Here is a 13,318-nt window from a genome sequence, read left to right on the forward strand (position 1 = left end):
CCAGAATCCTGAGCAGGGCTGTGTTGCACAACTTGTACAGCATTTGCAGTGGGCCTGGCTGGTTTTTAACTTAACAAGCAGAAAAATACTCCAAGATATATACCACTCATAAATTAAAAGATATATGAGATTTCATGACTATGACACTAAATACTCAAGCAATACAAGGAAAAAATAAATAAGACTTAAAAAAAAAAACAGAAGAAAACAAAAAAACGATAAATAAGATCATTAAATTATAAACTTCTGTGCACAGGCCAGGTGTGGTGGCTCACGCTTGTAACCCTAGCACTTTGGGAGGCTGAGGCAGGTGGATCATGAGATCAGGAGTTCAAGATCAGCCTGGCCAAAATGGTGAAACTCTCTCTCTACTAAAAATACAAAAATTAGCTGAGTGTGGTGGCGCACACCTGTAATCCCAGCCACTGGGGAGGCTGAGACAGGAGAATCACTTGAACCCAGGAGGCGGAGGTTGCAGTGAGCCAAGATTGGGCCACTGCACTCCAGCCTGGAAGACAGAGCAAGACTCCATCTCAAAAAGTAAATAAATAAGGTAAAATAAACTGTGCATCAAAGGACACCATCAAGAGAGCAAAAAGACAATACAAAATAGAACAATATATTCACAAAGCATGTATCTAATAAGGATTACTATTCAGAATATATAAAGAATTCTTATAACTAAAAAAAAAAAAAAAAAAAAAAAACCCATTCAAACAATCCTATTAAAGGTGAGCAAAGGACTTGAATAGACATTTCTCCAAAGAAGATATATAAATGGCCAATAAATAGGCTGGGTGGGGTGGCTCACACCTGTAATTGCAGCACTTTGGGAGGCCGAGGCAGGTGGATCACCTGAGGTCAGGAGTTTTGACACCAGCCTGGCCAACATGGTGAAACTCCATCTCTACTAAAAATACAAAAATTAGCTGGGTGTGGTGGTGCATGCCTGTAATACCAGCTACTCGGGGGGCTAAGGCAGGAGAATTGCTTGAACCTGGGAGACAGAGGTTGCAGTGAGCCAAGATTGGGCCACTGCACTCCAGCCAGGCAACAGAGTGAGACTCCGTTTCATAAATAAATAAATAAAATAAATGGCCAATAAACAATGGAAAGATACTCAACATCACTGATCATGAGGGAAATGAAACTGAAACCCACAATAAAATACTAACTCATGCCCATTAGGATGGCTACTATCAAAAAAATGGAAACTAACAGGCCAGGTGTGGTGGCTTCCACCTGTAATCCCAACACTTTGGGAGGCCAAGGCAGGAGGACTGATTGAGCACAGAAGTTCAGGACCAGCAACATTGCAAAGTCCTGTCTCTACAGAAAAAATTAAAAATCAGCCAGGCGTGGTGGTGTGTGCCTGTACTCCCAGCTACTGGGAAGGCTGAGGCAGAAGGATCACTTGGGCCCAGGAGTTCAAGGTTACAGTAAGCTACGATTGTGCCAATGCACTCCAGCCTGAGCAACAGCACAAGACCCTATCACAAAAAAAAAAATTTTTAAAAAGGCAAAATATTTAAATAGACATTTCACCAAAGATATATGAATGAAAGGAAGTAGATGAAAATGTGCTCACCATCACTAGACATTAGAGAAAAGCAAATTAAAATCACCATTTCAAACATTCTAGAATGGCCATAATGAAAATGACAACATCAAATGTTGGAAAAGATGTTAAGAAATAGGAACCCTCATACATTGCTGGTAAGAATGTAAACTGATGGGTCACTTTGGCAAACAGTTTGGTGATTTCTTAAACAGATTTATCAACTCATGCTGCTCTACCAATGATTTTGTGCAAAAGTTCCTACCTACATCTAGCAGAGAGACTTCTTCCACTGGAAAGAGAAAACAATCAGCAGTCTACTACATTACAACTAATAGTCTAAATTAGTACGCCCAAATCATGAAAATGTCAAGATTAAATTAAGATTTTAAAAAATTTCTCTTTAAGATTTTAAAAATCGTCTCATATCTAAGACTCTAGCAACTGTTGTTCTCTGAACTATCATTAATACTCAAACAGAACAGTAACAGAATGGCAGGGGACCATGCCATTTACAGAGTACCATGCATCAGGCACTGTGTTTAATCCTCCTAGCAGACAAAAAATTTGAGACTTAAAAATGATATTCAGCCTATTAGCACACAGTTCTGATTGCCAAGGTGAAGCCCTTTGCTTTTTCCTCTATTTCATAAGGCTTCTAAAAATTTCAGTAACACTGAGTCCAGAATTTGTAAACAGTACTATTTAAAATGTTATCCTTGATTCTAACACTTCCATTTAAATATATGTATATACCAGAAGGAAAATCTTATAAAATCAGATTATTAAGTCATGTTTCAAATATATCTATGTATAACAAAAGGAACAAGATTTAAAAGTAGTGGCTGCTGGCCAGACGTAGTGGCTCAGCCTGTAATCCCAGCACTTTGGGAAGCCGGGGTGGTGGGATCACTGGAGGTCTGGAGTTTGAGCCCAGCCTGGCCAACATGGCGAAACCTCATCTCTACTAAAAATACAAAAATTAGCCAGGCATGGTGGCGGGCACCTGTAATCCCAGCTACTCAGGAGGCTGAGGCAGGAGAATCTCCTGAACCCGTGAAGCAGAGGTTGCAGTGAGCCAAGACCACACCACTACACTCCAGCCTGGGCAACAGAATGAGACTCTGTTTCGAAAAAAACAAAAAACAAAAAACTGTAGTGGCCGGGAGTGGTGGGTCACACCTGTAATCCCAGCACTTTGGAAGGCCAAGGCGGGCAGACAACCTGAGGTCAGGAGTTTGAGACCAGCCTTGCCAACATAGCAAAACCCCATCTCTACTAAAAATACAAAAATTAGCCAGCCATGGAGGTGGGTGCCTGTAATCCCAGCTACTTGGGAGGCTGAGGCAGGAGAAACACCTGAACCTGGGAGAGCTGAGATAGTGCCACTGTATTCCAGTCTGGGCAACAGAGTAAGACTCTGTCTCATAGATAAATAAATGTAGTACATTATAAAGTTATTAGAAAATAACTTTATAATCCCAACTATTTCAGTGGAAAATTCATGAATGTCCATTGTCATGTCAGAGAGAAGTCTTCCATTGGAAGGAGAAAATAGTCAGTAGTCCACTACATTACAATCAATAAAATAGTCTAAATTAGTATGCCTAAACCATGAAAATAAATGTCAAGATTAAATTAAGATTTTAAAAATTTCTCGCCAGGCGCAGTGGCTCACGCCTGTAATCCCAGCACTTTGGGAGGCCGAGGTGGGCGGATCACAAGGTCAGGAGATCGAGACCATCCTGGCTAACACAGTGAAACCCCGTCTCTACTGAAAATAAAAAAAAATTAGCCGGACGCAGTGGCGGGCGCCTGTAGTCCCAGCTACTCAGGAGGCTGAGGCAGGAGAATGGCATGATCCCGGGAGGCGGAGCTTGCAGTGAGCTGAGATCACGCCACTGCCCTCCAGCCAGGGGGACAGAGCAAGACTCCGTCTCAAAAAAAAAAAAAAAAATTTCTCGTATCTTCTCATACCCAAGATTCATGTCCTTAATTAATGTACCATTTAGTTGTCATCTAGATTAACAAAACTTCCAACCTCAGAATTCATATACTTAAACATCTGTTAAACTCCTACCATGAACAAGGTACTATATGTCTTTTCCATATGAAAAGACACTGTGAACCACTCCCTAAATCAATAACCTGTGCTACAGGGACATATACTTGTTTTGAGACCTAGTTGAGTATTTTGCGACAAGTCGGGAATAATTCTAGTTTTCTATAAGGTTTTACTCAAGCAGTATTGCAAAATTCTGTTTTATTGGGCTTCTATATATATAGAAAGTTCTGTTTTATTGGGCTTTTAAATATATATATTTTATATTTATATTTAAATATATATATTTTATATTTATATTTAAATATATATATTTTATATTTATATTTAAATATATTTTATATTTATATTTAAATATATTTTATATTTATATTTAAATATATTTTATATTTATATTTAAATATATATTTAAATCTGTATATATATTTAAATCTGTAAATATATATTTAAATATATTATTATATAATATTTAACATATATACAAAGCTAACATTTTTGAGACTTCATTTTACTATAATTCATTCAATGTCTGTAACACTATAAGTACACTTTTTGGTAGGAGGATATGACAGATTATACATATTATAAGAACCTGCATATTTTAGTTGGAAATTAGCAGGAAATTATACTCTTCTCCAAAGGCCTTGAAGAAAGCTGCCATCAACATAAAAAGTAATCAAGGATGAAAAGAAAGGAAGAAAGAAACCTGTTCAGCAACACTGCACACTAAAAACAGAACACCAAGTTTATACTTTACCTGTAGGTTTAAGGTCTCCTATTCGAATAATGTGTGGCCAGTGCTGGAGTGTCTTAGCAAAAAAAGGGTTGGTTACTCCTAATATAACTGAGGGCCTATATAAAACAAAACAAAATTAAAAAGGTGAGAAAAAGATGAATGTTAAATCAGTGAAGAATAGCTTACATTTTCTTTTCAATGAACAATACACAGATTGCTTTTTCCTTTATTCAAACATTACATATCAACTACATGGCCAGGCAACATGTTTTACGCTAGGCATATAAAGATGAAAGGACACGGTCCTTCCAACAGCACACACAGGAAGAAGGGTAAACACACCCAGTTATGATGCCAAAATTAGAAGACAGTGAAGGTGGTTTAAAATGCACGTCGGCCGAGGGCAGTGACTCAAGCCTATAATCCCAGCATTTTTGGAGGCCGAGGTGGGTGGATCATGAGGTCAGGAGTTCGAGACCAGCCTGGCTAACATGGTGAAACCCCACCTCTACTAAAATTACAAAAAATTAGCTGGGCGTACTGGCGGGCGCCTGTAATCCCAGCTACTCAGGAGGCTGAGGCAGGAGAATCGCTTGAAACCAGGAGGTGGAGGTTGCAGTGAGCCAAGATTGCACCACTGCACTCCAGCCTAGGCAATAGAGTGAGACTCCCTGTCTCAAAAAAAAAAAAAAAAAAAAAAGCACAATAATCACAAAGGAGAACCTATGTCTACCAGGGGATTAAAGGACAGCCTCACCAAAGAGATAATATTTACAGGAAGACATGAAAGATGAGTAGGTGTTTTTTGCCAAGTGGATGAGAGAAGGAAGAGTGATGCAGAACAAACTATGTGCAAAGCAATGAAGTGACATTATGGCCTGTCTGTAGAACTACACAGAGTTCAGCATTCCTGGAGCAAAAGCAGAAAGGATGAATAGTCAGAAATGAGAATATTGTTGCCCAATCATTAGTACCATGTTAGCATGCTAAGAAGTTTAGATGTTATCTTACAGGCAAAGGGAAACTACTAGATAACCAAGTGGAGGAATGTTGCATGAAAGAAAAAGTGCTTATTAGATAGATCACGCGGCCGGGTGCAGTGGCTCACGCCTGTAATCCCAGCCCTTTGGGAGGTCGAGGCAGGTGGATCACCTGATGTCAGGAGTTCGAGACCAACCTGGCCAACATGGTGAAACCCCATCTCTACTAAAAATACAAAAATTAGCCAGGCGTGGTGGCAGGCACCTGTAATCTCAGCTACTAGGGAGGCTGAGGCAAAAGAATCACTTGAACCCAGGAGGCAGAGGTTGCAGTAAGCTGAGATCACACCACTGCACTCCAACTTGGGGGACAAGAGTGAGACTTTGTCTCAAAAAACAAAAAAAGGAAGATCACTCTGGAAGAAATTTGGAAGTTACCTTATGAGGAGAGAAGGGGTTGAGGGAAAAGCAAATTTGGATATGCAAAACATGAGACGCAGTAAGACTGGAAAGGGAGCTACAGAAAGAAGGTAAGAAATGTAATCAGAGATATTTTAGGATATCAAATTGACAAAATTTGGTAAAATTTAATGTGGGGCATGTTACGAAGGAGAAATTTACGACAATTAAGGTTTTGAGGACTAAGTGAAAACTAATGCCATCCATGAAAAGAAAGAAGAGGTATGAGATTAGGGGAGAAAAGAGGGAGACAAAAATAATTCAGTTTGCACGTGTTTAGTTTCAGATGCCATTAAGACCTGTATCTTCTATGGGGCAGTGTGCTTAAAACATCCCCTCTCCCCCCACAACACACACACATGCCTGGTTATATAGGTCTGAACCTCACAGAGATATTGGCTAGAAAGATATATTTCAGTCATTAGCATGGAGTATTAACAGAAGCCATGGGTACAGATAAGACTGTACAGAAAGGGCCAGGCACGGTGGCTCACACCTGTAATCCCAGCACTTTGGGAGGCCGAGGCAGGCGGATCACTTGAGGTCAGGAGTTCGAGACCAGTCTGGCCAACATGATGAAACTCCGTCTCTACTAAAAATACAAAAATTAGCTGGGTGTGGTGGTGCATGCCTGTAATCCCAGCTACTTGGGAGGCTGAGGCAGAAGAATCACTTGAACCCAGGAGATGAAGGTTGCAGTGACCCAAGGTCATGCCACTGTACTCCAGCCTAGGCAACAGTGTGAGACTGTCTCAAAAAAAAAAAAAGATTGTACAGAAATAATTATCAGTCTGGGCTGAGTGCAGTGGCTCATGCCTGTAATTCTAACACTTTGGGAGTCCAAGGTGGGCAGATCACAAGGTCAGGAGTTCGAGACCAGTCTGGCCAATACAGTGAAACCCTGTCTCTACTAAAAATACAAAAATTAGATAGTGTGCACCTGTAATCCCAGCTACTTGGGAGGCTAAGGCAGGAGAAACACGTGAACCTGCGAGGCAGAGGTTGCAGTAAGCCAAGATGGTGCCATTGCACTCCCTCCTGGGTGATAGTGCCAGACTCCATCTCAAAAGAAAAAAAAACTATCAGTCTGAAATCAGAACCCAGAAGACAATACCTAGTGAACACCAACATTTAAGGGATTCGTAGAGAAAAGAAGTCTGCAAAGGAGATTGGGATGCACCACAAGATTGCCCAGGAGAGAATGGTATTAGAGATTCAAAAAAAAATTTTTTTTTGGGACAGGGTCTCACTCTATCCCCCAGGCTGTTCCAGTGGCACAATCTGAGTTCACTGCAACCTCTGCCACCTAGGCTCAAGCCATCCTCCCACCTCAGCCTCATGAGTAGCTGGGACTACAGACACATGCCACCACATCCAGTTAATTTTTGTATTTTTTTTTTTTTTTTGTGGAGACAGGGTTTTGCCATGTTGCCCAGGCTGGTCTCTAACTCCTGCGCTTATGTGATGTGCCCGCCTCAGCCTCCCAAAGTGCTGGGATTAGAGGCATGCGCCATCATGACTGGCTGGTGATTAAAATATTTGTAAGCTTAAAAGTGTAAATGTTACAAGAAAGAAGAGGTGGCACACCAGCCTGGGCAATGGGGAGGGGGAGGGGAGGAGAAGGAGGGGAAGGGGAAGGCGAAGGGGAGAAGAAAGAAGGAAAGAAAGAAAGAGAGAGAGAGAGAAAAGAAAAGAAAGAAAAAGAAGAAAGAGAGAGAAGAGAGAGGAGAGGAAGAAAGAAAGAAAGAAAGAAAGAAAAGAAAGAAAGAAAGAATAAGAAAGAAAGAAAGAAAAGAAAAGAAAAGAAAGAAAAGAAAGAAAAAGAAAGAAGAAAGAAGAAGGAAGGAAGGAGAGAAGGAAGGAGAAGAAGAAGAAGGAAGGAAGAAGAAGAGGAAGAGAAAAGAGAACGAAAGAAAGAAAGAAAAAGAAAGAAAGAAAAGAAAGAAAGGAAGAAAGGAAAGGAGAAAGAAGAAGAAAGAAGAGAGAGAGAGAAAAAAAGAAAGAAAGAAAAGGAGAGGAAGGGAGGAAGGGAGAGAGAAAAGGAAGGAACGGAAGGAAGGAAGGAGGGAGGGAAGGAAGGGAGGGCGGGAAGGGAACAGAGGGAAGAGAAGGAGGAAGAGAAGGAGGGAAGGGAAGGAAGGTAGGGAAGGAAGGAAGGAAGAAAGAAGGAAGGAGGGAGGGAGGGAGGGAAGGGAGGGAGGGAGGGAAGGAAAGAAAGGAAGGAAGGGAGGGAGGGGAGGGATGGAGAGAAGGAGGAAGGAAGGAAGGGAGGGAAGGAAGGAGGGGAGGGAGGGAAGGAAAGGAGGGGAGGGAGGGAGGGAAAGGAGGGGAGGGAGGGGGAGGGAGGAGGGAGGGAGAGGGATCCTTTCGTTTTCCCTCCTTCTCCGTCTCTTCCTCCATCTCCCCCGTCCTCTTTTCCTTTCCTTTTCCTCCTCTTCATCTCTCTCCCTCTACACCCAACAGTTTCATCTTATTCCTCCTGTTCCACCCGTTGAGAAGTTTTGCTTATTTTGCATACAATTCATCATATGAAGAAGTCAATCTGCAGTTGACTAGAAGCAACCAGAAAATCAAGAAGTGGAGATAGTACATGCAGATTGTTGTTGCTCTAGAAATCTAGCTGTAAAAACAAGGTGAGCGATAGAGCAGGAGCTACAAGGGAAAGGGTAAGATTACTTTTTCTTTTTACAGACTGGAAAGATTTTTTTGTAAAAAAGTAGAATTGAAAGTACAACCCAGCGGCTATTAATGACAATAGAGCTTCCATTAATAAATAAAATCACTTGGGCCAGGCGTGGTGGCTCACACCTGTAATCCCAGCACTTTGGGAGGCTGAGGTGGGTGGATCACGAGGTCAGGAGTTCAACACCAGCATAGTCAATATGGTGAAACCCCGTTTCTACTAAAAATACAAAAATTAGCTGGGCGTGGTGGCACGTGCCTGTAATCCCAGCTACTCAGGAGGCTGAGGCAGGAGAATTGCTTGAACCTGGGAGGCAGAGGTTGCAGTGAGCCGAGATCATGCCACTGCACTCCAGCCTGGGTGACAGAGCAAACCTCCGTCTCAAAAATAAATAAATAAAAATAAATAAATAAATAAAATCACTCAAATAAGGTACTCTTAAAATCTAAAATTATTTATAGATTTCTTAAAATCTATAAAATTTAAAACTCCTCAAACTTTACCTTTATAAGATCATTCTGCCTACAAGCTTTTATTACCAAAAATAATTCTACATAATTGTGGTTATAAAGGTAATACCTGGTCAATATAAGTTATTCTGTTTACTTACGGAGCTTGAGTACGCGTAGTATATTCTTTGAATTCACTATCATGAATAGTGAAATAAGGTCGGAAATCACTGAAGTACTTTAATGGAGAAATACAGCTGTGGAGCAGGAAGAACATGTAAAATAAAGGACACAGAAATTAAAAATCCTAATTGGTAACTAGAAAACATCTACACAAACAGTATACACACAAAGGGATACTTCGTTTATTTTTAAAAATGGTAAACTCATTTCACAGAATTAGAAAGACAGATATATATAATGTGAAATGGCATACTGAAAGAACACACTGGGTTTGGGGCAGAAGATGGGATGAAATTCTGGCTTCACCATTCACCAGCTATGTGCCTTTGACTCTACACTGATCATTCACACAAGTAATATTTATCAAGGATCAACTTCATGTAATGAATCAATGTGCCTGTCACTCAGAACAACAAAGGCATGGTTCCAGCCCTCACAGAGCCTGAATCAATTTTCTCATCCATAAAATGGTGCTATAATAAGCATTACCTTCTAAGAGGGTTGTTGCATGGATCAATGCAATAATAGGTGGGGAAACATACAACAGGTGGGAAGTGCTGCAAATATCACCAACAGGTTCAATACTGCAGCATCAAAAAAAAAAGTCAGAAATAGTAACTAAATATACTCACTTAACAAGTGCCAATACAGTCTCTGATGATTCCGATGGTGATGGCGCCATAACCACAAGGGGCTCCCCCAACAGCACCAGCTCCCAGAGCATCTGACTATGAAGGAAAACTGGGCAGAAACATCTGAAAGGTGATGCACAGTAGAAATATTTTTTAACGTAGCCAATCCTGTTTTTAAAATTCCTACATAATCTTTCTAAAAACGCCACAATGATATAAATTCTTCCGCTATTTGTATTTTGATCTGATACACAAATTCATTTAGAATATGGTGATGTATAGAGACGTAAGTCCCTTTTATCCACATAAAAATGTCTATCAATTTGACTCATTCTGATTTTTACAAAATTAAATGTAATATATTGACACACAGAATAACTGACAATAAAAGCATAAAATTCTTAAATTGTTGTACCATATGATAGATCTATTTTATCAATATTGCTTTGATACATTTGAATTTCAATCCTAAATATTTTTAAGGAAACAAGAAAAATTAATTTTCCAAGGGCACTTATTGGATACACTTAATTTAAAACCCAATACTTTTGACATTAAAGAATGATGACAGATCACAAGGGGGAGTGCTAATCCTGAACAAGAGCGAACCTCCTGGGCAGATACTCTCTCTACGGAAATGATTATTTTTACAGCAGCCCTGGAATTGGGTGGAGGCCTGTTGGGACACAACTCCACTAGTATGTTACTAAGCCTAAGATACTTGGTAACTTTCACTTATTTAGGAATTTCGTCCTGGCTTGGTAAAAATTTTTCCTACTAGATTGGGGAGGAGAATCTTATCTATTTATGAAAATCATAACCAATCCACTCGGTTGAAAAGACACACATGCAAATAAAAAGAAAAGAAAAATCAAACAACAATTAAGTGCAAAAATATGCAACAAATTATGAGATGGAAATTAGGGGAGTTAATTTTAACTATTCAAAAACAAGACAAGTGCCAAGAAACAAACAACAACAACAAAAAAAAACAGCTCATGGGTAAGGCAAAGGAGCTCTTCTTCTTCCCTTCCTAAACAACTCAGTCCTAAAGCAGAACATGGTAGGTATCTCTGCCACTAGGGAAAGAGAGCCGTATTGACCAGGGAGGCATGTCAGAGCTTATGTAAGGTAAGGTGGACATCTACATGCAGATGGTGGCCTACGGTGGAGCTGCTGGAGCCCAAATGTGGTGAGGAACGTATACATGTGTGGGGATTATTTGGTTTGAGTTCATAGAGCCCAGGAAGCACAGAGGGGTAGCCTGATATGTAGTATCAAAGACCGAATGAGTTGAGGAGGTTGTCACAATGTGGGACCAACTGGCACAAGGTGTCAGAGCAGAGGAACGAGGGTATCTCCATGGAGAAGCACCCTGGAGTGGGGTGTGTAAGCACACAAGCAGGGTAAGGAGGGCATTCATGTGAGGCTCGACCTGGTGTCGAGAGTCAGAGCCCAAAAAGGGGAAGATGGCACCCACTTGGAGACGTGGTCTAGTGGGACAGAATAACCTGAATGAGACAGGAGGGTATCCATGGAGGTATGGGTAGAGTCAATCCAACAAGGAGAATCAGAGAGTGAGCAGGGTAAGGAGGGTATCCATGCAGAAGGGAAGCCAGGTGTAGAATGGCAGGGCCCGGGGGGATGAGAAAACTATTAGCATGGGGGACAAAGTTGCAGCAGAGACCTACCACGAACAATCAGATAAGAGAAAGAAATAAAGAGCATGCAAATTGGTAATGAGGAAGTTAAAGTGTCACTGTTTGCTGATGACATCATATACCTAGAAAATCTTAAAAACTCACCCAGAAAACTCCTAGAACTGGTTAAATGAATTCAGCAAAATTTCCAAATATAAAATTAATGTACACAAATCAGTAGCTCTCCTATACACCAACAGCAACCAAGCTGAGAATCACAGCAACCCCTTTTACAATAGCTGCAATAAATAAAATAAAATACTTAGTAATACACTTACCCAAGGAGGTGAAAGACCTCTACAAGGAAAATGACAAAACACTGCTGAAAAAAATCACAGATGACACAAACAAATGGAAATACATCCTATACTCACGGATGGGTAGAGTCAATATTGTGAAAATGACCATACTGCCAAAAGCAATCTACAAATTCAACGCAATTCCCATCAAAATACCACCATCATTCTTCACAGAACTAGAAAAAACAATCCTAAAATTCATATGGAACCAAAAAAGAGCCTGCATAGCCAAAGTAAAACTAAGCAAAAAGAACTAATCTGGAAGCAATACATTATCTGCCTTCAAACTATACTGTAAAGCCATAGTCACCAAAACAGCATGGTACTGGTATAAAAATAGGCATATAGACCAATGGAACAGAACAGAGAACCCAGAAACAAAGCCAAATGCTTACAGTTAACTGATCTTCAACAAAGCAAACAAAAACATAAAGTGGGGAAGGGACACCCTATTTAACAAATGATGCTGAGATAATTGGCAAGCTACATGTAGAAGAATGAAACTGGATCCTCATCTCTCATCCTTTAAAAAAATCAACTCAAGATTAATCAAAGACTTAAATCTAAGACCTGAAATCATAAAAATTCTAGAAGATAACATTGGAAAAAACCATCTAGGCATTAGCTTAGGCAAAGACTTCATGACCAAGAACTCAAAAGCAAATGCTACAAAAACAAGGATAAATAGATGGGACTTATTTTGCTTCTGTACAGCAAAAGAAATAATCAGCAGAGTAAACAGACAACTCACAGAATAGGAGAAAATCTTCACAATCTATACATCCAAACAAAGGACAAATATCCAGAATCTATAAGGAGCTTAAATCAGCAAGAACAAAACAAACAATCCCATCAAAAAATGGGCTAAGGACATGAATAGACAATTCTCAAAAGAAGATATACAAATTGTCAACAAACATTAAAAATGCTTAACATCACTAATTATCAGGGAAATGCAAATCAAACCCACAATACTCTAGTACCTCACTCCTGCAAGAATGGCCATAATAAAAAAAATTAAAAAATAATAAATGCTGGTGTGGATGTGGTGAAAAGGGAATACTTTTACACTGTTGGTAGGAACATAAACTAGTACAACCACTATGGAAAATAGTATGGAGATTCCTTAAAGAACTAAAATAGATCTACCATTTGATCTAGCAATCCCACTACTGGGTATCTACCCAGAGGAAAAGAAGTCATTAAAAAAAAAAAAAAAAAAAAAAAAAGGCCGGGCGCAGTGGCTCAAGCCTGTAATCCCAGCACTTTGGGAGGCCGAGACGGGCAGATCACGAGGTCAGGAGATCGAGACCATCCTGGCTAACACGGTGAAACCCCGTCTCTACTAAAAATACAAAAACTAGCCAGGCGAGGTGGCAGGCGCCTGTAGTCCCAGCTACTCGGGAGGCTGAGGCAGGAGAATGGCGTAAACCCAGGAGGCGGAGCTTGCAGTGAGCTGCGATCCGGCCACTGTACTCCAGTCCGGGCGACAGAGCGAGACTCCGCCTCAAAAAAAAAAAAAAAAAAAAAAGATACTTGCACATGCATGTTTATAGCAGCACAATTCACAACTGCAA

At 40.3% G+C, this 13,318-nt stretch overlaps 1 protein-coding gene across 6 annotated transcripts in view; it reads right to left on the reverse strand.

Moving 5' to 3' along the window:
* The window catches only part of DENND6A (DENN domain containing 6A), an 87,013-nt gene that overhangs the window by 26,536 nt on the left and 47,159 nt on the right, over nt 1–13,318 (reverse strand). For all 6 annotated transcript variants that reach the window (XM_030926690.1, XM_010360470.2, XM_010360469.2 and 3 more), the window contains exons 10-12: nt 9,743–9,865; nt 9,089–9,184; nt 4,378–4,472 (exon numbers count right to left, since the gene is read on the reverse strand). In XM_030926690.1, coding sequence (XP_030782550.1) covers nt 4,378–4,472; nt 9,089–9,184; nt 9,743–9,865 — 314 coding nt within the window. The remainder of the gene's footprint in view (nt 1–4,377; nt 4,473–9,088; nt 9,185–9,742; nt 9,866–13,318) is intronic.

Source organism: Rhinopithecus roxellana, chromosome 1 (genome assembly GCF_007565055.1).
Source record: "Rhinopithecus roxellana isolate Shanxi Qingling chromosome 1, ASM756505v1, whole genome shotgun sequence".
NCBI classification, from domain to species: domain Eukaryota; kingdom Metazoa; phylum Chordata; class Mammalia; order Primates; family Cercopithecidae; genus Rhinopithecus; species Rhinopithecus roxellana.